This window comes from Orcinus orca, chromosome 9, assembly GCF_937001465.1.
Source record: "Orcinus orca chromosome 9, mOrcOrc1.1, whole genome shotgun sequence".
NCBI lineage: Eukaryota > Metazoa > Chordata > Mammalia > Artiodactyla > Delphinidae > Orcinus > Orcinus orca.
The window spans coordinates 69171997-69197459 of NC_064567.1; the positions used below are offsets into that span (position 1 = coordinate 69171997).

General features: G+C 40.0%; 1 protein-coding gene across 1 annotated transcript; it reads right to left on the bottom strand.

Moving 5' to 3' along the window:
- Positions 1 to 1789: 1789 nt before the first annotated feature.
- AGR2 (anterior gradient 2, protein disulphide isomerase family member) lies at positions 1790 to 10503 on the bottom strand. The gene is made up of 7 exons (XM_033399946.2): positions 10361 to 10503; positions 10035 to 10098; positions 9864 to 9916; positions 8456 to 8529; positions 5427 to 5490; positions 3020 to 3103; positions 1790 to 1839 (listed from the first exon to the last, which is right to left on the bottom strand). The coding sequence occupies exons 1-7, from the start codon at positions 10497 to 10499 to the stop codon at positions 1790 to 1792; spliced, it is 528 nt and encodes a 175-aa protein (XP_033255837.2). The 5' UTR covers positions 10500 to 10503.
- Positions 10504 to 25463: the final 14960 nt, after the last annotated feature.

The following is a 25463-nucleotide window of genomic DNA, read 5'->3' on the forward strand; positions in this document are numbered from 1 at the left end:
TTTAAAAAGTATATGGGTGGCTAAAATAGCATGTCATTCAATAAATTTTAAGGATTTAATCTTATTTCACATCAGCCCAATTTAAAAAAAAAACTATTTTGCTGTACAATAAAGGAAACCTGAAGAGCTTAGAAGTTGTCATTCAAAATATTTGTTTATACACGTGGAAACTGTTGTTTTCCTCCAGTTAACCCTCAGAGAGCTTTCTAAATGGGACATTTTACCTTTTTAAGTACATGTAGCTTACCTACTTACAAGGAGGGCACCCAGTCCCTCTGGTGATATTTTTGCTGAGAATTTATATGTCATTAAATCAACAACATAGGTTTCTGTTGCAGAGCTCTTTGACGGTACTGTGTGAGGGAAAAGTATTTTAAAAAGTATTAACTGGGGAAAGTTAATAATGCCATTCAGAAAAGCCTGTATCCAAACAAACAAACAAACAAAGTTAATTAAGACAAGCAATAGATAACCAATAGACAAAGCATTGCACAGACTGTCGCAGCCATTCGGGGACCAAAGAAGGCAGTGGGGTTGGGGTGATAAAGGAATTTTATCTAACAATGAACGTGAGAGTAAATATGTAGTGAAGTAGTGAATACATGGTTCTAACTTTTGTCAGCAGAATAAAGAGTTAAAAGTAGTTAACTGCTCCCCTATCTGATGGCACCTCCTCTCTCACCTCTTCCAAAGATAAGTAGTAACCTCTGATCTCTACCCCATGGACATGATGTCAGTGCCCTTTGCTCTTGACCCAGCAGGTCACATTTGGGTGAAGAAGATGGGAACATATCAACTGAATTTATTCCCGGCCAGTACTCTAAAACCTTAAGAAAACAAATATATTATGAGTTTAATTTTCACAATTTCATTAGGGTGTGTTTAAGGATACAGATGTTCTTTGAATGACCTTTTTTTTTTTTTTTGTGCGGTACTCGGGCCTCTCACTACTGTGGCCTCTCCCGTTGTGGAGCACAGGCTCCGGATGCGCAGGCTCAGCGGCCATGGCTCACGGGCCCAGCAGCTCCGTGGCATGTGGGATCTTCCCAGACCGGGTCACGAACCCGTGTCCCCTGCATCAGCAGGCAGACTCTCAACCACTGCGTCACCTGGGAAGCCCTGAATGAACTTTTTTTTACAAAATTAGTCTTCTGAAGGAGAAAGCTACCTGCCAGAGGCTTTCTCAGAGAGCAAAATCTAAACTAAAACTGGATTGCTAAATTCAAGAGTGTCCATTGGGGTTTCTGGCCAGGGTGAGGAGGGGTCTTCAATTAGGTATTGATTTTCCTGGGATGCCTTTGTAGATATTCTTTCACACTAGAGCGTATTGTTTGATACTTCTGTTGTTCAAGCTCATGTCTACTTTTAGTCACCCAGTGAGAAACTGTAGCGAGATGAGATGATAACTTTGTTTTTGGGCTTTGTTGCTTGAACTAGGTTTGTCTTGTCCTCTTTTGGAACATTTTGTGTGTCTGAAAATCCTATTTGGTGAACGAACAGAATAGCTTTTCTGTGAAAGACCAAATTGGGGGAAAAAAGAACAGTTTGAACACCCCTAAAAGGATTTATTTTTAAAAAAATCATGGCTCACTATCGTAGTATAAGATATTGTTTTCATGCATGTATACTTAAGACAAAATTTTAAAAAAAGCTGTTGTAACATGAACCCATCATCTAATCAGTAGGTTCACCAGTGCTTCTGCCTTCTCCACAGTCTTCTAAAATCTCCTCTGGTTCCAAGTCTCAAGGCCCAACACAAAGGGAGGAGCTTGCAGATTTTGTTTTTTCTCTACAATTCAGTCTTCAGGAACTTGAGAGCTTTCCTCATGTTGTCAAGCACTAATGTGGGAAAAAGTTATGAGAATCAGCACATCATCAGAAATCACATTGATAGATATAGCATGAATGTTGGGAACCTTGTAAATTTTTTTCTAAAAGTATGTGAAACGGCTTTTATTATTATAATCTAGTTCTCTTCCAATGTTTATTAACTGCCTTTTTTTACAAGGCACGGTGATATTACCTGTGCGGAATACCTGCCTTTAAGGAACCCAAAGTCTTATTAAGATCTATACTGTTATCTCAAGAATGGTCAATACATTTGGAATGTGCTTCCCTTGGCGCACCCAGAACCTACTGGAGACATTGATAATGGACCGGGACATTCTTTCCTGCTGCCCAGACACAACCTCATAATCCTTCCCAGCATAACGTTCTAGGTTGGTGCCACCCAACGGAAATTTCTGTGATGATGAAAAATAGTCAGTGCCTATTCACTGAGTACTTTAAATGTGGTTACCGTGTCTGAGGATCTGAATTTTAAAACCTTAATTAAAACAGCTACATGTGACTAATGGCTGACATATTGGGCAGTGCAGGTCTACATAGTCACTAGTCATTGAGTGAATTGGTTCTTATGACAAGACTCAATTTTCTTCCCAGAAGGACTAATTAGATGTCACAGCTAGGTACAGTCTCCCATTGAGGCTCTTCATCTGCCTTGAGTCTCACACTTTTTTTTTTTTTTCATGTTATGGCGACCCCAGGGGAAGTCAGTATCTTGGCAAATATTTGGAACCATCTTTCCTACTGATCTTTAAAATTGAACTTGAATTCAACTTTAATAAGCTGGACTAAATGATTTCACTTTTGTTACTTGGAGAAAAGCATTGAACAAAGCATTGAGATTGCTACTATTGCTATTGTAATGGTACGATTACTGTTGCGCTCAGGTCTGTGGTAGAAGGAGTTAAGTGAGCCTAAGAGAAACCTGAAAAGGAGGTAATGTGGTCCTAGGATTCTCCTAGAGGAAAAGATACCTAATCTAAATAACTCATCTTTAATTGAGTTTTTAAAAAAGTGAGATCAATGCTTGAATGTAATTTGCTGGAGGACACAAGGCCAGTTAGGGTCAGACTGGTTCTCTGGGGTCTCTGAGCACAGCTTTTTCTCCCCTCCCCATGTGAGCTCTCCTTCCAGTACAGCAGTGAAACAGATGTTCAAAGGAGGTAACACTTACATAGAGCCATATCCGAAGGTTCGTAAGCATAGAGACGATTTGAGTATCTTCCAGTGATGTCGGCTCTAACTGTCAGGGATGGGTCTACAAAGAAAAAGCCAAAGGGAATGGAGTACTATGTTTCAAAATAACCCCTGTTGCATGATGAAGCCTACATGTTTATCCACATCCCATGAAAAGAACACAATGTGTCCTGCTGGATGAGATTCTACTCCATCCAGTCTGCAACCTGGCCTCTGCAGCTGGTACCCAAAGCCAAACGGAGCATTCAACAGCCGTGCAGTGCTATTTGTGGAAAAGGTTAAGAACCCTGCTGTCCTATCTATAGTAACCTGAAAATAGGATAATATACATTCTTGGGATGGTATTTTGTTTTTTTGGTGAAAACATTGGCATTCTCTACTAAAGAATTATTTTAAATTTTTGAAATGATTATATTGTAATTGAAATATGTTACCAAGAGCAACCTGGATAATTAGGAACTCACATCAAATGCTAGTTTTCCAAACCAAAGTTTTTTTTTTGTTTTGTTTTTTAAATGAATAAAAGAATGCAAGCCCTTAAGACCAGCCAAGGTGAAATAAGTGTGTAGTTTTTTTACTTTATTGTTAAGTAGCTGCATTTTAAAAATAGAGATTTAGGCATCTTGCCTTATACGTATATTCCTAAAGGTTTAAATCCTTTTTTTTGTGTGTGTGTTTTATATTTACTTGAAGTTATCAGTTAATGAGGAAAAAACAGGTATAAATAAGATGCATCCAGAAGGGAGGTAGTAGGATATGCAAAGGCCTAGCAACCTTGCCTTGAGATAAGTGATTGGAGGAGGCTATGGGCCGTGTCCTGAGAATTAGATGAGGAGGAAAGATGAGGCCCAGCCACATGGATGCCAAGTCTGTCACCTGAACTTGCTGGACAATCCCTGTCGTTTCAGAATGTTGGACTAGGACCAGCAGACTTAAATTACAGGACTTTCATTTGTTCAAGAAAGACTTAAGACCTACTCTACTTCTGCTCGGTGTAGAGGATACAGACACAGGGTCTCATCTTCATAATACAGTGACATCAGAAAAGCTTTTTCACCTCCCAAGCATTGGCTTACAGCCTCAGCTGCACAGTGGAGTCATCTGCAGAGCTTTCAAAGACTGCCACCTGCGTCCTAGCCACTGAGATTCTGATTTAATCGGTTTGAGGTGTAACCTGGGCAGCTTGACGTTTAAGATCTTCCAGGCAATTCACATGTGCAGGCCTCGTGGAGAACTACTGAGCCGGAAGGAGCAAGCTGCCTGGGACCTAGTTCTTATGACGAAAGGAATTGAACGGGGGTTAAAAAGCCCTTAGACAGGAGCACTCTGAAAAGAATTCCTGCACAGGGTGTGACTGGATGACCTATAAGGGCCCTTTCATTGAAGGGTCTAAATTTTCTAAATCGTAACAAAACCAAATCTGTAAGATTAGCTCTAGTTCAGCCTTCCTCCTTTTCTCCCTTCACTTTTTCTTGCCCCCGTTTTATAGGTTAGTGTGAACTTGGATGCCTTACAGAGGTGATCTGCTCGATCAGAGTGAGCTCTGCTATGTGACAGATTTAATTATGGATTGCCCTTTTATCAGTATCACTTCGATCAAAGCCAAACTCAATTCATTTGTTCAGTCATTTAACAAATACTTATTGCGAGCCTACCACAGGGTCATGATGAAAATATGATGGTGAGCTGAAGAAGATCTAGTCCCTGCCACATGGGGGGCAATATTTATTCAACAATCACCCAATAAATACAAAATTAAAACTGAGGAAAGAGTGACCATTGAGAGGAACATGGTGCCACAAGAGCACATCGTGGGAGTTTGAGCAGGTCAGTGAATGACAGTGATTAACCAGGTGACCTGGGGGTACCGAGGGGGGAAGCAGAAAAGCTTTCCAGCAGAGGGAATGGCACGTGAAAAGTACCAGTGGCCGGAAGGAGCATGTCTCCTTTGATTTTTGTTTCTTTGAGCCCATATTCATAACTTGCCTAGAAATAATGATCAGAAAATGTCAGAAAGAAAAATCCAGCACAGGAATCAAAAGTTTGCCTGATTAAATATTTACAGACCTGATACAATTCAGGGAAATGATTAATACGTTTAAACAGTTAACAGGGTGCTTCTTTCTCAGGTGTACTTGTGGCAGAAGATGAGAAGTTAGAATTAGCAGATGAAGAAAAAATGTCATGTATGGAAATAGGTAGAAGCTTGCATTTCCTAATGAAAATAGGTTGTGAAGCTGAAAGTTAAACCTCCCCAGTAGAGCTTTGTCGTGGCCTTGGCCATGGTGGAGCAGCACGTGACGGTGTGGAGGACAGAGGCAGAGATGTGGCGGCACTTGTGTAATGTTCAGAGTGTGTTTCATCTCATTGTCACTTTTACTTACCAACAAACATAATCCTGGGGACGTACTGGCCATCAGGAGAAAGGTGTTTGTCAGTTGTTTCATACTAAGATTTAAAAAAAAGCAGCTTTCAGTTTGTTTATATTCTTCAGTTATTTTCAAACTTGTTAAAACAGTGTGTCCATTCCTGGACTAGGCATTTTTTTTTTTTTTTTTTGGTGCGGTACACGGGCCTCTCACTGTTGCAGCCTCTCCCGTTGTGGAGCACAGGCTCCGGATGCGCAGGCTCAGCGGCCATGGCTCACGGGCCCAGCCGCTCCGCAGCATGTGGGATCTTCCCAGACCAGGGCACGAATCCGTGTCCCCTGCATCGGCAGGCGGACTCTCAACCACTGCGCCACCAGGGAAGCCCTGGGCTAGGCATCTTAAGACACTATAAGGCACATCTCTAACACAGAGAGTTTATAATATAGATGGGGAGGCAAGTTACATGCATGAAATAATAAGACAGAGCAGACTGTGAGGTAGAACATGAGGTAAAAAGCTGATGCATGTGGTGAACAAAGAGCCAGAAAACTCAGTAAGGGAGAATTTGGAAGGAATACAGTGTTTGGGGAAGGAGCTTGGATGAGGTAGGAGGAGCTAGCATAATGAAAAAAAAAAAAAAAGAAAGTCATTTTTAGAGAATCTGCAAAAACAGGATTATCTTGAGAATTCGTTTATCCATTTATCATTTTTTAATTTTCTTTGTTTAACAGGGAGATACAGGTAGGAAAAGGAATATTTAGGATCCAGGGGGTGAAATGTTATGATGAAGGATATACAGGTGCATTGGATGCCCAGAGCAGGACATTTAGCTTTATCTGCAGGTTCCGCTAGGACTTTCTGAAGTGGGTAAAGAGGAATCTTTAAAAAGTAAATAGGAGTCAGTTATATAGAAAAGGAGGTCACTCCAGGCAGTGGAGGGGGGAAGATTATACAAAGGTAGAGGAAAGGCCTAACACTATATAACCAAGTGTTTGGATGGGACTAAATGATAGGGATACCTGAGGCGGTAGTGAGAGAAGATGCTAGAAAGCTACTTCTAGCTTTCTTGTGAAAGCTAGCTACTTCTAGCTTGGCTTGTGACTGGCCTTGCACACCATGCCACAGTGTTTACGTCTGCTCATAAATAAATAAGAACCACTGAGACTGTCATACAGAGTGAAGTAAGTCAGAAAGAGAAAAACAACTATCATATAGTAACGCATATATGTGGAATTTAGAAAAACGGTACAGATGAACCTATTTGCAAAGCAGAAATAGAGACACAGACATAGAGAACAGATGTATGGACACCAAGTGGGGAGAGGGGGGTGGGACGGATTGGGAGATTGGGGTTGACATAAAAATGTACACTACTACGTATGAAGTAGCTGGCTGGTGAGGGCCTACTATATAGCACAGGGGGAAGAAAAAAGAAGGTCCAATCTGTTTGTAGGACACATATTAAGTTAACCTTAGAAATGCATTCCAGTATACATTAGGGGCAGACAAATACTGTTTGATTCCACTTATGTGAGGTACCTACAGTAGTCAAATTCATAGAGTCAGAAAGTACGTTGGTAGATGCCAGGGGACAAAGGGGGACAGTGTGGGGAGGGGGGAGGGGGGAATGGGGAGTTAGTGTTCAACGGGGACAGAGCTTCAGTTTAGGAAGGTGAAAAATTCGGGAGATGGACGATGGTAAGAGTTGCACAACAATGTGAATGTACTTAGTGCCACTGAACTGTACAATTAAATCTGGTTAAAATACTATGTTGTATATTATGTGACTTTTATCACATAAAAAGAAAAAGTATTAAGAAAAAAAGAACCACTGGAGGGGTGTTAGAGGCGCCATGATTGCAGTTTGATTTTTAGAGTGATTACCCCCGACAATCATGTGGGATTAGATGGGATTTATTTTGTAGGCAGGGAGCCACTTAGTAATACTGCAATAAGCTAGGCAAGGTGAAAAACTCTTACGCTAAAACAGCGGTCCTCAACTGATACGGAAGTGACCAATAGCAGGAATATCTCAAAGTTAGAACCGCAGGGCTTCTTGACTGCCGGAGGTGAGTGGGAGGCTCACATCTAGAATAACACTCTAATGGAATAAGGAATAGAGAAAAAAGAGCTTTTTGAAAAACCTGGGCCTCGCTGATCAATTCAGTGTTGAACGTGTCGAGTTGAAGCTGATTACGAGATTTCTGGAACTAGGCTGTGTGCATAGGTTGGAAGCTGTTGCGTGTTTGGGGAAGATGTGGGAGTTATCGGTAAGCAGGCATTGATTAATGGCCGATGAAACTGTCCATAGGGAATATAAAATATAAAAAGAGAAGTAGGTCAAGTAGAGACTCATGAAGTCACTCATATTAAGGGGTAGAAAGAGGAAACGGTGCCTTGGAAGGGAGGTGAGGAAGAACCGCTGGCGTGGATGCCCCTTGAAAAAGCCAACTTGTCAACCTGGATGACAGAGAGAAGCTTCAGGGACATACAGTTAGGGAGAGTAGTTTTCTGAGTAGTTTACTGATTGTTTGCTCTCGGAAGGAAAGTGGATACCGTTTGTATACCAAGCAGAAGAACTTGTAAAGGCAGAAAGCTTGACCATCAGGAGGGGTGGTGATGGTGAAGTAGGACGGGAAAGCATGAGGCCACAGCACGTGTGGAAGGATTAGATTTGGATGCCTGGAGAGCCATCTCTTCTGGGGAGAGACGGCACACGGACTAAGGATGGGTGGAGAGCAGCCAGGACTGCAGGAGAAAGGGGCACAGCAAGGAATTTTTAATGACAAAAACGTTCCACTTATTACAGCAGCAGAGAAATTCTGGACCACAGGAGAGTATTTGTCAGACAACTTAAAATTATTAATTGCTAAATAAAAATGTAGACATGCAAGAAGTAAAATCTTTCCTCATTGTAATCTATGAGATGAGATATTTGGAGCACATCCCCGTTAATGCAGTATGACTAAGATGTACAGGGAAAACGAACCATCCATTTCAAATTGTAAGCCACAGAGAAATGGCAGGATGAAGAGTAAACTTACAACTAGATTGAGGAGGACAAACTGCTCTGCCAATTTCTGGATTTCTTTATTTTCAGCAAATGCCTTCTTTAAAGCTATAATGTAAAGAAAAGATTGTTAAGCATTCATTTCATCACCAGTTAAAACCATTATTCTCCATTGGATTTGAAGTTGAACTGTATTTGTAATACAATATTCAACTCCGCCCTTTCTGCAAATGGTTAGTGAAGTAATATCTAGGCCATTGACTAGCTTTGCTTCACTGCTGACCCATCCAATCATTCATTCATTCATCCCTTAATTTTTTTAACCTATATTTACTGAGTGGTTACTATGTGGCAGGACTGTTTCATGTACTGGGAATAGAGCAGTGGGGGAAAAAAAAATAATGTGCTTCCTTCATAGAGCTCAAATGCTTGTGTAGGAGACAGGTCATAAACAAGGAAATAATTTTAGGTGGAGATAACAGTACTTTGAAGAAAAATAAAGCAAAGCAAGAGGTTTAAAAGCTACAGAGTGGTTAGGGTAGACTTCTTTGAGGAGGTGACATAGAAATGAGAAGGTGCTGCATTCTAGGATGTTAGGGATATGTCACACATGGCAGAGGGGACTGCAAGAGCAATAGCCCTGAGCTGGGAATGGGTTTGGATGCTTTGAGGGAAAGCACAATGGCCAGGCTAGATGCAGTGGAGGGAAAACACGGCGAGAGTGGTAAGAAAGGAAAGGCAGCCAGGGGCCAGGTCATGTCCAGCCATTCGGGCCATGATCAGGAATCTGGATTTAATTTTAACCTGTGATGAGAAGCCACTTGAGCACATGGGTGTTAGGATATGATGGCTTCCGTGTGGAGAACTGACTGTCGGGTGACCAGGTGGGTGCCTGTTACAGATCAAGGCAAGATCTAAACTTGGTCTGGATGAGGGCAGTAGCAGTGAGGCAATCGGAGGTGGCTGGATTTGGGCAGGACCTACATAATATATGGGGCCCATTGCAAAATGAAAATATGGAGCCTCTTGTTCAAAAATGATTACGAATTTTAAGACAGCAACAAGAGAGCTTTACAAGCATAGGAACCTACTAAGCACTGGGTCCTGTGTGACTGCACAGGTGGTGTGCCCATGAGGCTGATGCTGGCTTTCAGATAGATGGTGAAGATAAAGCAATGGTATTTGCTGATGTATTGGATATAAGATGTAAGAGAAAACAAGAAGTCAAGGATGAATTCTAGAGCTTGTTTTTTCAAAATTTGAACCAATGGCTAATACAAACTGGAAATATTTGAAGTTACTTTAAAATATGTTTTTACTGCATAAAATATTCTTTTAAATTCAGCTGTGCTAGGTGCTAAGGATGTAAAGATGAGTGAGCTGGACCCTGGCCCTAGAGCTAAAAGCCTATAAAGGAAATTATATTTAGAAGTATAAATTACCTTGACTGTGTGGGCATTCGTCCAAGTGATGAATAATCATCAAGGGTTTATTGCTTTAAGAGACAAAGAGAGATTGGATCATCTTTAATGAGTAGGATTTCATGTGTAGCTAAAGATCACTAGATGGTGCTCTTGAGAGCTTTGAGGGAATTCTGTAAAACTTGTCTTTACCTTGTCCTGGATTTGTGTAAAGCTTCTTCATATGTCTGAGTCCAGATGAGTTGATCGCCCCAACCTAGAACAAAATGAACCAGTATATTTAAAGTGATTATATTCTCAGGTCCAAAGCTGTTGAAAAGCACTGGTAAAGCTGGGATCAGTATATACTTGATGCTAAAGAAGAGCAAAAACCTCTAGAGAAAGCAGAAACAATGATAAACTTGTATCAATCTAGAACCAACACATAAAAAATATGCTCAGCACACAACTCTCGGCTCTGAGTGTTAAATCTTTACCAATCGAGTATAACTGGAGGCCGACAAGAAGCTGACTCCTACCTCTGGAGAGGGTCTGGGGCAGTTTGGGTTGAGAGTCCTTTGTGTCCTTCTTAGCTCCTGGTTTGACTGTGGTTTCTTTGGCCAGAGTGTAGGAGAGGGCCACAAGTAGCAAGAATGCTGACACTGAAATCTTCTCCATGGCAAATCTGATATGGAAGACAAACAGATAAGCAAAAAGTCAATAAAACAAAAGAGAATTAGCAGTTTTCGAAATCTTCAGATTGTAGCACAACCGTGGGATACAACAGGAATTGAGGCTTAGATGAGATTGAACACGTGCAATTGGAGTCCAAAACTACCTTCCACAGAATTTTCCTAAGAATACATAGTATGAATATCTATCTACCATCTATCTATCTATCTATCTATCTATCTATCTATCTATCTATCTATATCATCTTCTACCTCTATATGCTATAGATAAAATATGAAGATCTCCATAGAAATCGACAATATAGAAATAGATATATTTCTATAGATATATATATATCTATATAGAAATAGATATATTTTAAGAAAATAAGTAGATAGATGTATATATTCTTATAGCTAAGGGAATTTGCTTTTAAATTTATATTTAAAAAATTGTAGTACTGGAAAACACCTTAAGGGTTATAGCCTCTTTTCCCACCTCCCCATTGTCTCATTTTGTAGATGAAGAATCTGAAATTCAAAGAAGTGAAGACTCATGAGATGGGCATAGAGCCAAGGCTTTTGGATTGTGCCGTTTTGTAATGCTGGCTCCCATCTTCCCATCCTGAAAAAATTACCCTAAACATACATACTTCTTCAACATTTTGTTAAAATGAGGACACTGCCATTGAAGAATAAGATCCGAGTAAAATGATTTATTTCATTTAGAAACTGCCAGCTTTATCTTTTAACTAAAATCTTGCACCCAGAAAACTCTCTCCCTAGTGTAATATTTACTCAAATTCTATATATTGGTTTTGAATTGGTTAAAATACATCAGTGCAGGTTTCTTTCACTGAACTAATTCTTTGACTCTCAGTGCAGGCCTGTTAGGGTAGGTGGTTGTAGGCATGTACTTTAGTGCCCAAAAAATATTCTATGGGACTCATAACACAGAGAAACCAACCCCACGGATGTCTCTTTGTTATTTTTTTTTCCTTCCCAGTATTCCAAATTTAATTCTCAGGGAATGTTACACTACTGTGAAGCAGATGCTTATGAATGGCAAAGTGAATGACAAGGTAAGATCCGTGAATGAGTGAGGAAGTGAGCTAGCTAGCTAGCAAAGTGAATCGCACTAGCCAATCACTAGGGTTATCCAGGGACCATAACATGCAAAGCTGGATACTTGGGATGCCAATAAAGCCAAAGACTGAAATTTCCTAAAAAGAAACACCTAACTCTAATATTCTTGTATGTTTCAAATTAAATCAACTGAACTCTGCAAGGGAAGCAGGATGGACCATCAATGCTTAGTATTTTTAGGGAGTAAAGTTTCTCATGTTCTGATAGAGCAAGTGGGAACCTTTGTTAAGCATTAGCCAATTCTAAAAAAAGACATTGCTAAGTCACCAAATCCAGATGATGCCTTGTATTAAACTGACCAATTATTACCTGTGTTATAGTACGTAGCCACACAACATCTCACTCAGAAAAGACAAAAGCCAAAAAACAGGGATACACTTTGTTCATTTTCTATACCCATAAAGATATGGAAATGCCAATAACAATTTTTATTATCCAGCATTTTAAAGAAACAACTAAAGTGTGCTCCAAGTCTTCCAGCCTTTTTGGTACAAAGGCTTCTTTTTTTTTTTTTTTTTTGTGGTACGTCGGCCTCTCACTGTTGAGGCCTCTCCCATTGCGGAGCACGGGCTCCGGACGCACAGGCTCAGTGGCCATGGCTCACGGGCCCAGCCGCTCTGCGGCATGTGGGATCTTCCCAGACCGGGGCACGAATCCGTGTACCCTGCATCGGCAGGCGGACTCTCAACCACTACGCCACCAGGGAAGCCCTGGAGCTATTGATATCTTATACGTGTTTTATGGCAGAATGACTCAAGGGAGCCGAATAAAACTCCTGCTGTACAAACATCCTGCTCTGAGCTGACTTTCTGAGATTCACTGTACTGAGTTTTCATTACTGAATAGACTGTGATCGGCAAACTGCCTGCATAAACCACCTCAAAATAGAAAGCTAACCACCGAGGACATTGATAATTTGGAGACATACACACACACACACACACACATCCTTCAAAACCAGAACTTTTCACTTTTCATTATATCTCTGTCTTCTTATCTTCAGCAAGGAATGCCTTGCAAGAGGTTTCAGTGTCCCTGTTCATAAATGCCTCAGGAAAGCAACCAGATCTCTCCTTGTACAGCCTATCCCATGAATTTAAAGATTGAAGAAGCAACAAGGATATCTTTATATTAGACACAGAAAGAAAACTGTTTTCTGATTTGCAATAATATTCTGAACTATAATTCCAAGCAGCCAATCTGAGCTGAGCTTTCACAGTCCTGTGGGTCTTTGCTTTGCCAGTGGGAAAGAAACAGAGCATTAGATGGTGATCAGGGCTCAGTAACTAAGACAGGGGACCCTGGGCCCTGTGCCGGGCTTGAAAACTCCTGGAGTTCGCTCACTCTTAAACCTTTCATTTCCTGACCGAGAAAGCATTACCTTCAACCAGCTCCGGAGCATAGCTCTGCCAAAGAGAGGTCCCAGTAAGCCTCTGGTGGAAATCCCATGATTCCTTCTCCAAATCCCATTTCACTGCCCATGGAACTACCCTGCACTCCTCTGCCTGTGGATTGCCTGCAACTTTACACAGGAACCAAAGGCCAAAGCTCATTCAATAAGTGCCCTTCCAACACTGCTGTCAGGAGCCTTACCTGGATTTTCCCACCCACCTGTCTGTGTGAGCCAGATGGCCTCAGTGCAGTCCAAGCTTCCTAGTATGCTGGCTCAGCCCAAGCCTGTATTTATGTACCTGAGCACACCTCAATCCCACCCACTAATCCCATATTCACATGTTGCAAAGTCCGAGAGGAACTATTCTTTTCCCAAGTCTTCCCTGGGCTAAAGAGTTCCTTGTTTTTAAGAATAAGGTTGCAAAGGAATGCCTTTCAGTATGCCTGTTTTTAACTGTTTGTGAAAGTAGATTGTTAAGAGATTGAGAAAAGATGGGCAGAGTGCCAAATCCAGGTAAGCTTTAACTGAAGACATTTGATTTGCCTGAAGGCTGATTTGTCTTTTTGTGATTGGATGGAGTTTGTGGTTTGTAGAATTTTTTTTTCTCCCTCCTGGCGAGACTGCCTCTGTTTAGTTGGAAACACACAAGAGGTGATACACAATTCTAACCCCTACAGTCATATAAGCTGCTCTCCTCCATTATGGTATAAATTACTTTACACAACGTACTTCCTCTTTCTGGCAAACGAAATGTATAGTCACTATAGGTATGAAAACAATCCAAACCAAGCATTCACATCATATTTTAAAACTAAGGAACTTATTGAAAAAAGATATCCTAACACTATGAGTTTTTATTAATTACCTTGCAGCAACTTCCCTCCAAAGAATTCAAAGGTATTTCACAGCTATTCTTTTATTTAATGGCAGACTTTCCTGCTAGGCCTGCAGGAAAGTATTTACATCATTTTTCAGACCTAGAAAGTAAGGTCTGCAACTACTTTCTCATCCAGGGTTATACAATTATTCGCTCAACATTTTAAGACTGGACTTGGGTTTTCTGTAAAAAAATTTTAATCCTGTGTTTTGTTCTTTTTTTATATATAAATTTTATTTATTTATTTATTTTTGGCTGTGTTGGGTCTTCATTGCTGCACGCGGGCTTTCTCTAATTGTGGCGAGCGGGGGCTGCTCTTCTTTGCGGTGCGTGGGCTTCTCATTGCGGTGGCTTCTCTTGTTGTGGAGCACGGGCTCCAAGCACACGGGCTTCAGTAGTTGTGGCTCGCGGGCTCTAGAGCGCAGGCTCAGCAGCTGTGGCGCACGGGCTTAGTTGCTCCGTAGCATGTGGGATCTTCCCGGACCAGGGCTCAAACCCGTGTCCCCTGCATTGGCAGGTGGATTCTTAACCACTGGGCCACCAGGGAAGCCCCCTGTGTTTTGTTCTTGAAACTATGCACAATCCTTAAAAGTTCAGAGTAGAGAAATCTTTAACAACAGAAAATTAACTAATGGGATGCAAGCCCTATAAAAATAACTTTTGAAATGAGTTAAGATAATATTTCAAAACATTTTAAAGTATTTAAATTTTTGGATAGAGCCTTAATTTCTGCAGGCAAAATATGAAGTGATTCCCAAAACGGTAAATTTTCATTAGAAATGAGTTTACAGAGATCATTTCTTTAGGAGTTTGAGTGAAAACAATGATTTGAGCTCAACTTTTAAAACTGATAAGCCTTTTATATAGACTCAGTCTATTTAGTCTTTAGAATAGTCAATTCAACCCCCTCATTTTGCAGATGAAAAAAATGTTGTTAAAAAATAAATGACTGAAGATCTCACAACTTGTTAAGGGCATTGCTGAGACCAAAGCTGTGGTGTCCTCTAGTCTGTCACCTGCTAAGAATGGAAAGTGGGTAGCATGTGGGCTCCATAAGATTCTTGTCTCAGTCCTGCATCCTGTGTTCACTTGCTGGATGATCTCAGAGACATCATTTAACATCTCTGAAACTACAGTTTCCTTATCTACAAAACGGGGATAAGATTACCATACATGTCTGTTTTGAGTACGTTGAGATTTTAATGAAATAAGAAATGGGAAAGTACTTGGTACATTCATTTGCTAGGCTGGTATATAGCAAAATACTATAGACTGTCTGACTTAAACAATAGCAACTTATTTTCTCACAGTCCTAGAGACTGAAAGTCTGAGATCAAGGTATCAGCGAGTTTGATTTCATCTGAGGCCTCCCTCCTTGGCTTCTAGATGCCACCTTCTTCCTATGTCTTCCCACGGTCATCCCTCTGTACCTATCTGTGTTCTAATTTCCTCTTCTTGTTAGGACACTAGTCATCTTGGATTAGTGCCCATCTTAATGACATATTTTACTTAATTACATCTTTAAAGACTATCTCCAAATATACTCATATTTTGAGGTACGGGAGTTAGGATTTCAATGTCTGAATTTTTTTTATTGTGATAAAAACAGATCATGTGAGATCTACCCTCTTAACAAATTGTTAAGTGTGCAATACAGTATTGTGAACTATAAACATAATGCTGTGTATCAGATCTCTAGAACTTGTTTCTTGATGTTTAATTAAATGAAATTAAAATGAATATCAATGGATTAAATTTACCCCAATTAGGTAAATTTAATCCATTGATTACATTTCAGTATATTAAATTTAATATATTAAATAGCTGCTTGTACAAAATTCTTTAATGAAATACCCCTAAGTATCTTTACCTACATTTACAAATTTAATACCAGTACATCTAATTCTTTTAAACTTTTTTTTTTTTTTGCTGTACGCGGGCCTCTCACTGTTGTGGCTTCTCCCGTTGCGGAGCACGGGCTCCGGACGCGCAGGCTCAGCGGCCACAGCTCACGGGCCCAGCTGCTCCGTGGCATGTGGGATCCTCCTGGACCGGGGCATGAACCCGTGTCCCCTGCATCGGCAGGCGGACTCTCAACCACTGCGCCACCAGGGAAGACACCTTTTAAACTTTTAAAATGTCCAACAGGGCAGATTTGCAAACGTAATTACCAAAACTTTTCTAAGCACTTTAGCAATTCTTGTAAATATCATAAATTAAAATTACTGATTAACAATTCAAGTTATATTAATCATGTAAATTTTGCTCACAGCCAAATATATTATGATTATCACTTTCAAAATATGGTGAAAAAAGTATGGTGCTTTGGACAATAAATTATATGGTCTAGATAATAAAATCTACCAATGTTCTCTGCAAAAAAAATTTGCCTGTACACACACACACATAATTTTACAATTATTTTGGATATCTCATTTATATACTGAACTTAATCCGAGGAGCCCTTTGTGGGATCTGTAGACCCAGGTTTTAAAAAAACTCTTGCTCAAATGTTCAAACGTCTTTGTGTAGCCATTTTCAAAGAGCCCACAGCTTTAGAATTTAGCATTTAGCGCTCTGCCCTTGTTTTATAGCACAACCTTGTATTTCTTCCCGTCTATCAGCAGTTTTATACTGTGGTCTAAGTTGGAAAGAATCCTAGTCTCACAGTCATTCAAGTCTTTTGTTGTCCCTGAATAAAGGCCCACAGTCGGAAATCCTTTTAGATTGCAGTGCAGGTGGAGATTATAAGGAAGGAGGAATAAAAAGTAATTTATAATGTATGAACATCCAAAGTGGGTGAAGTGATTTCCCCACAAACTCTGTCTTTCAGAAGATGGGTATTTATAAAGGGAGCACAAACATCATTCTTTGGAGTTTGAAGGGAATAATCTCATGACTCCTTAGAACTTCCCATTGAAGTGATTTGCTGCTAATGAATTTGGATAGGTGGGAAATGGGTCATTTAAACAAATATATCTGGATCTGGTAACTAGCTGTATTTGAAAGAAGGGTTTCACATGCATTAAGGAGACGTGTCCTTAGAAGTTGGAGTCTGACCCTAGAGTCAATATTGTTACATGACCTACACATTCCTTAGGGCGGAGCCGTGAACAAGCAGAGATGCTGTTGAAAGCTGTCATTCCTCTTTAAGGATGCAAGTGACTTTTTAAAATAGCCTAATCCTACCTTCTGAGGTAGGTTTACTTTGGCTTAAGCTTTATGAATTTCTTCTGATAATCTTTTTTTCACCTTTACTATTTCCCTACCCAGTGTGAGCAGATTGTCTTGTGGTCATGACTGGAGTTTTCTATCTTATTATCTAGCCATCTGTATACTGAAATTGCTGTTGTTTTGTGAGGGATAGTGGTAAGTGAATACCAATGTAATATGGAAATAAATACATTACATATTAATATCATCATGGTAAATATAACACATGGTGTACTGTTACATCATGTAATATAGCACTTCAAAGTTTGTCAAGCTTTCTTGAACAAGAAAAAAGTATACATTTTCATATTTTGTATGCACAGTAGAAAACACACTTTACTGTTTAGCAAATGGGCTCAAAAAAAGTGCTTATGATTTTCTAATTTGACAAACAGTAATAAGTAACTTTACAAGACCTCAGTTTTTTTGTGCATATAATTGAGTCTGTTTCTTGAAAGATGAAAAATAATCTGTGATCTGTGATTCCAGATTTGCTTTGATTCTGCTTGTGTGTATCTTTTATACCAATTGATTCCATTATACTGTTTCTCCAAATGAAATAATTGCTTTCAAAAAACAGGGTTCGAGTAATTTTGGGGTTTTCAAAAAACTTCTATGATTGTTATTTAAAGAAATACAATCGCTTTCAGGAATTGATCTTCTGGGGACACTTTTTACTACCCAATTGTTATGTCTTATCCTTAAAGTTAGCTACCAGTGAGAGAATAACACGTACTTGTATTCTCAGTATTCTTCTGTTTGCCTGTGTTTTCCATATGACTCATTCTGTAATAACTATTCTCATAGTCCAGAGCAATAGGTCAGTCCTGAAAGCAAACAGAAAAGAAACTTGTCACATTTACTTTCTTCCTGATTTCTGTAAGACCTTGTCATCATTTCAAGGCTAAGCTGTGCTGTGTTCACCATATTACATTTTTCCCTAATCTGTGCTTATAGGAAAAGATACATTTGTTCATTATGAATAGGCTCTTAGACTCCGCACGATGTGGAAAAATGTGGTCCAGTTCAGTGAATATTTAAGACATAATTTTAGAAGTGTATCAATTACAGTTACATCAGTTTTCTATTATTCCTATTTCATGTTGGGTTGCAAAATAAATGTCTCTTAACACAAGAAATTCTGCCAACAAATTACTATAAATGTTAAAGCATTTGGTGGATTTGGTAAATCTCCTGAGGCTATAAGGGTGGTTTGAGGGATATTTGAATTTCCAGGGCACAGAATGCAGATATTCTATAAGAAGATTTCCATATGGGATCATTCAGGTCACTTTGTGAATTAGAATTAACACCAGGATGATTTTTGTTTTTTAAGCATCAAAATAGGAATAGGATTTTTTTTCAAATGAGTACATGGACATCTTTTTATGACTTAAAGTTTAGTCTTACCTGTTTCATTTCACTAGCCCCACTCAGGCTCATTTTATACTGGTCTTAAATGAAAATCTTCACTTCTTCACAGTTCTTTCAAACGAGCTTTAGGTAACATGTCCAAAATGTGTAGCATTTACATCTCGGATTTGTTTAGAAAACTGGGATCAATGAATTTCTGAAGATGGGGAAAGAACATAAAACAAAGCTGTGAAAATATTTAAAATGTCTAAAATCGTACATTTTAGTGTATGTCTTAAATTGTTATTAACTCTGGCTGTGATTTCTGTAGTTTTATTATAGTGCTCAATTATTAAGCACGATACCCTTAAGATATAATTGGCCACTCATGTTCTATATCCTCTTTATTCCTTGTTGTAAATTCGTTTCTGTCGTTAAACCACTTTCCTTGTAGCACCATTTGTCAACTTTTATCATAAGTTTTTCCTGCATAATTTTGCCTAGTAGAGTCATTTAGATAGCTCAGTGCTACTGGACGATGGAGAAGTGGATAAAAGGGCCTAAAATGATTGCTTTGGGATTTCTAAACTAACACATGAATTTTAATGGAGACTTTTTTCCTACAAAATTACTCTCAAAAATTTCACAAATGAAATTTTTATTCCTGGTGGTTTTGGGTGTTACTTTTGTACCTATTTCAAACAGTATACGTTACTGAATTTTGGCAAAGCTGCCTCCCTTTGTTGACTAGCTACATGTTCTGAGCTAGAATAAACCAGAGACCATGTATGAAATAACATAATATTTATTCTGTCACATGTGATCCAAGAAAGATTAAACTTCAAAAACGAATCCCCAAAGCATCTCAGAAACAAGAGTACACCCCCTGAGATCTTGTCGCTTGGAAACACTGCAGGTTTCGGTGGAACAAAAGATAGATCTAGTTCACAATTTTTTAAAATAACAGCTTTCACAAGGGAGTTTTGCACACCTTCTCGGATTCTGACTTTGTGGCCATTTTTCCTTTTACAAGGCACTCTGGAGGCACATTTCAGGTCAGGTAATAACACCACACAGATTTATTAAGCTCAGAAGAAGGAAGTTACCAATGGGAAAGTGGAGCCCAGGAGGCCAGTTGGTGCTTGCTAATTGCTAGAATTCTGGAGTGCTGGATAAGTACAGAGAGTTTTATATTTTATTTCCAACCACAGGTCAGCGCCAAAGATATGGCCACAAAAATGCTTTGTTGAGTCTATCTTGTTATCTGAAATCCAAGAAAGAAGTAGTTCCAGGGTCATACTTGTACTCAGTGCTTAATGCAAGAGGAGAAGAAATGAAATAGTGCTTCCTGCACCTAATGACATGACCCGGAAGACCCTTTGCCCCTTTTTATACCTTCAGCATCTCTCTCAGCAGCTAGACTTGCTACCCTTGAAGTGCCTCTTCCCAGGATGCCTGTGTATTCACTAGGCAGAGCGCTATATTATGACAAGAAGTTGTGTAAATCAGAACTGAGTCAGGATTCTCCTATGTTGTTCTTGTGTTACCATAATGCCACTGGGGCTTTCAAGAGAAATATTGTGTCTTCTTATTGCTAGAACTGGGGCAGGGTGCTGTCCTTTTGATATCCTGGGGAAGTTTCCCTTTTATAGAACGTAAATGCAATCATTCCAAGTCCTCCCAGAGAGCACCAGGGTGCTACTCCCCTTTCCCAACCCCATTTCATAGAACTGGGATGCTCTGATCATTATTAATGGTTTTGTTTTTCATTTCTAGAAGTTTTATTACATTCTTTCTTGATCCACCTGTTTATTTTTATAGCATTCTACCCTTATTATTTCTTTCCTTTTAACCATTCCTTTAATACTAATTTGATTGCCAGTGCTAAACAAACCTACTTGGTTTGCTTGTTGGCTCTTCTTGGGGGGCGCATTTTGTTTGCAATGGTCTATACATTTTATTTTTGAAATCATCTCTCCTAGGGGTTATTTTTCTGTAGGAGTCCAGTGTGCTGGGTCGTATGCAAGTTTTTAGAGAGGATTTTTGAATTTGTATCCGGCAGGTGCCTGAGTGGTATCTCTGATCCGGGACCATTTTTACGTTACTTGCTTTCCTCTAGAAGATTCCAGCACAATGAGGATGGTGTAAACTTCATTTCCACACCCACACATAGGACAGGTGTAGAATTTTCATTTTTTTTTTTTACACGACCAGGTTTCTTTTCTTTGGATTTTCTGTACCAGGTCTCTGCATAAAAATTGGTTTCCTGTGTTTCTTGGCCACAGGGTGGAATTTTCTAAACCCTTTTCCCCAGGGCCCTCGTTTCAGCAGAGTTCTCTGTTTTAGCTCTCTTCCTTGCACCAAAATCACATTTCCTAAACCCATTTGGCCCTTCTGAATGCTCCTGGAACTCTCAGTTGGAGATGATAGGATATAAAGGCAACCCCGTCTCCTGCAATCTTCAGGTCTGAGTTGATTTGTATTCATGCAAGCTCTTGTAATTCCTTTTCACTCAGTACTTGCTCCCTGGAAATGAGAATCAGCAGAAAGAGTGTTGTCTAAGCGGTGATTATTGCCATGGTGATGCGGGAGTGACTTTATTTAAGGTCCTGTTGGAGCCGGACTGGTGGAGCCAATATGGATTTTACTCATATTGATTGGTGAGAGGGAGACTAAGGAAGGGAAGTAGAGGAGGTGGGGACCTGGCAGCAAGCCTGGGGTGATTCGGGTGGTGATTAAAACTGTGCTGGCAGCAGATGGGTACCCAGACAGAGGCCTGATTAGGGGTGGGTAGAACAACAATGCCATCTAATTCTTTCCGGAGAGGTTGGAAAAGGGCTCTATTTCCTGCTTTTATGTATTTATCCTCAGAGTGAGAAGTGATAGCATTCAGAATATGTGTGCCCCTGCGTAAACATCTAAGAAAAGAAGCCGATGGGACCAGGGCTGAGTTAGAGTACCGTGTGCTTCCCAGGATGTGCCATCTTTATTCCAAGAACACTGAGTGTTTAATATTAACCATGTTCATAATATTGTATATCTAATATACTATCCAAGTGTGTGTGTACTTCCCAGGATGTGCCATCTTTATTCCAAGAACACTGAGTGTTTAATATTAACCATGTTCATAATATTGTATATCTAATATACTATCCAAGTGTGTGTGTGTGCATACGTGTATACACATAAATGTATACATATATAATACGTATCTATACGTGTGTGTATATATCTACATATCTGTATCTATTTGTATATCTATATATATGCACATACGAGGTGGTTAAGTATCTTTGGTGGTAATGAAGCTTTAGTAAGGGTGAAGGAAGCTTCATTCCATCAAAAAATAATTGTGACTTGCTACCATTTCCAGGCACAGGAAATTCAGCAGTGACTAAAACAGAGAAAAATTCCTAGCCTCATGAAATTTACATTCTAGTGCAGAAAGGCAGACAATAAATAAAATAATTTAGCAAAACATAAAGCTTGTTAGATGGAGATAAGTAGGATGAAGGAAAATAAAGCCAGTGAGGGGACATGGAGTGTTGGTGGAGGGCTCCTTTAATTTAAATAGGATGCTGAGGGAAGAGAGATTGTTTGGGAGGGAAAACTTACTGGTAATTCTTAAAACATAAGGATATAGCAACTGTGAAAACTGGTCTTGTGTCGAGCTGTGGTCATCCATGCCCTGCTTAGACTGGACAGTCTGCAGCACTGCTGGACAGTATGATGCAGTGATAAGAGCATGGGCCACAAAGACAGCACCTGGCTTTGAATCTTGGTTACTAGTTGAAGGACCTTAAGTAAATTTCTTAATCTCTCTGTAGCTCTGCTTTCTTATGGGTAAACTATGGATAAAATAGTAGCTACTGCACAGGGTGTTTTAGAAGAAATGAGTTCACATTTTAACGTACTAAGAACAGCAATACAGGCCTGGGACACAACAAGGCCTCTGCAAATGTTACGTATTACCCTAAGCAACAAATTCATTCCCCTCTTCTAGCCATTCCTTCTCTCTAGCACACTATCTTTATTGACAACTTCTACTTGCTTAAACAAATAACACAACTTCCTGCACCTAAGAACAATCTGGAGGCTGTAAGAGAGAAATATATGGGCGAAACCTCTAAACCCTGGGAAAAAAGTTCTTAATTCCCCCAAATGTTAAGTGCTATAGAAATTTCTGGATTTCTGTAGCTTCTAGAATTTAACTTTTATGGATGTTACTTAACTGTCTTTTGGTCTGTCTTTGTTTATAGCAGATATTTTAGTAAATAAAAAATGATTATAAGCAAGAATATGTATGTGTATATAAATAATATTCTCTGTGCCTTCAAGTCATTTGTAAATTAGAACTTAATTTTTATCTCACCTGCATCTGTAGAGGATTTTTGGAGTCTGTCTTAGAATTTGTAATATACAACATAAAAGGAAGCTAAGAATGTGTGATTGGCTCAGAAGCTATGGTACTATTGTAGACTTGTCCACTTCCACTACCTCTGTAATATGAGAATCACTAAACTGTCTGTGAATAAGCTGATTCAATGCATGCTTGAGTTTGCAAAAAATGCCACCCTTTGTAGTAGTACAGCTGCTATCAAATAAAATTTGGTCCAGAGTTTGCATAATGGAGCTTATGATTGAGGGAGGACAAAACACAAAAATAGTTAGCAAAAATTGGCAGAAATTTATGGTTTCCTACAAGAAGTGTGTGTGTGTGTGTGTGTATTTCAAAGCATAGCATCAATATATGAAAATCAAGGGAGTCTAAAATATTTTGCAGGAATCTCTGAAAGATCGTGTGGTGGGAGAGAAAAAGTAGGCAGCCCCAGTCTCAATCAGAACAACTCTCATTTTGTGTGCTTACACAGTGGGCTTCCAAGTAAAAATTTCTTTAGAGCAAAATGATTTTAGGGACAAAATATTTGAAAGCCACTGGTGTAGACCAGGCTTTTCATTGCCACTCTATTTCGTCCACCACTGAATGGTCAGCACCTAGCACGGTACCTGGAACCCAAAAGAAATTCAGTAAATATGTAGTGAGTGACTGAGGGGAGATGGGAACATGCACACCAGCCATTTGTTGGGAGACTCATATGGTTCAAGCTGGGCTTTTAAGCAAGATGAATAATCTGTTATACTGTTTTGAAAGGGGAGAGAAGGTAGTGGAGAAGACGGAGACTGTAGATGAGGCTTTAATGATGGCTTCAGTTGGGTTCAATGACACTGGGTTGTGCCAATGGAAATGAAGAGCAGGGGACAGAGGAGGTAGAACAGACTGGGCTGGCATCCAATTTGGTGTGAAAATGGAGGAGATGGATTTTACTATCAGAGTTTCGAGCCTTAAAAAGCTAAGAGAGGGGCTTCCCTGGTGGCGCAGTGGTTGGGGGTCCGCCTGCCGATGCAGGGGACACGGGTTCGTGCCCCGGTCTGGGAAGATCCCACATGACGCGGAACGGCTGGGCCCGTGAGCCATGGCCTCTGAGCCTGCGCGTCCGGAGCCTGTGCTCCGCAACGGGAGAGGCCACAACAGTGGCGTACCGCAAAAAAAAAAAAAAAAAAGCTAAGAGAAAGGCAATAAATATGGGATGGGTGTATTGTGTTCAAGGAGTGGTGGAAAATAAAGACTGAAAACTGACAATGATACCTGGCAACAAGGAAACCCTTGACTAAATCTTTGAAAGAACAGTTTCTTTTATAGGAACTTGCTTATATTTGCTCTGTGCAGTTCAAAGACTCAGACCGGGGAGCTCAGCCACATCCTGGTTTCCAGGACAAATCCTGGCCTCAAATGGGAGGGAAAAGGGAGTCTTAGCTGAGCACACTGACACTCAGAATCAAGTCACGTTGCTTTTGTTGGTCTCTAATCTTGTGTCCTCACTGATCACTGGACTTGTGCATCATCCCTAACACATCGTTTCCGCAGGTTACCTTGATTCTGCCATATGGATTTTTGTGTTATTTTCTATCTTTAAATCTTCATCTAGGTGCCTTTGCCTAAGGTTCACCTCCTGCCTCGATTGCCCTGGCCCCCAAAACAGGGCATCAGCCTCGCTCTTCTAGTCCCATCCTGGAACTGGCCTTCGGTACCTGGGGCTTGGTGCTCTGCTCAGCGAATCCCCTCGTGCTGGCTGTTGCAATCTCTGAACATGGCCTGTTGCTGAGTATTTGCATGCTGTGTTTATTTGTTAGGTCATCCTGGTCTTCCACGATAGAACTCTGTTCTGGAAGTGTTTGACTGAACTTAACTGCCACTTCCAGGTAATGTTTTCTGCCTGGCAGACTGGATTTTTACTAAAACTAGCATTAGAATCTGAGCCTGCAATGGTTCCTAACTCCAGCGGGTCTGTTTCCAGGATCCGTGGTCCCTTACTTCATGTCCTACCTGCTGTACTGAACTGGATCATTCCTCAAAGGCACCAAGCTCTTTCTTGCTTCAGGTCTTTATAGATCTGATTGCTCTAATCTAAAGGGTCATCCTACATTCTTCATAGAACAACTGGCTATTTTTTGCCACCGTTTCAGAAAAGCCTTTCTGACCATGGTACCCAAATAGGTAGGCTTCCCTTGCTGTCACCAGCATGCAACCTGTTCATCTCTTTTATGGCGTGCCTTGTTATTTCCAAGTAATTTTTATTTGTTTACCTGTTACTTAGCTGTCTTTCCTGCTAGATTGTAAAATCCAAGTCACCATTGTATTTCTAGCACCAAGTACAGTGCATGCTCCGAAAGTATTTGCTGAATGAATAAATGTGCCCTGTGTATGACGTAAAAGTAGATCATTGAAAGAAAAAGCCAGATTTTAGGGTTTTGGTATATGATTGGGCAGAGGATAATTTGTGGAAAACCAAATACTGATAACTCAAGAAATTAGGATCAAGAGCGGGGATTGTAATTTGAGGTAGTAACAGGGCTGATGAAGGTTTACTTTAAAATGAAGGCCATCTGAGTTTGTTAGAGATAACAGGAAAAGGGTCCCAAGGGGCTAG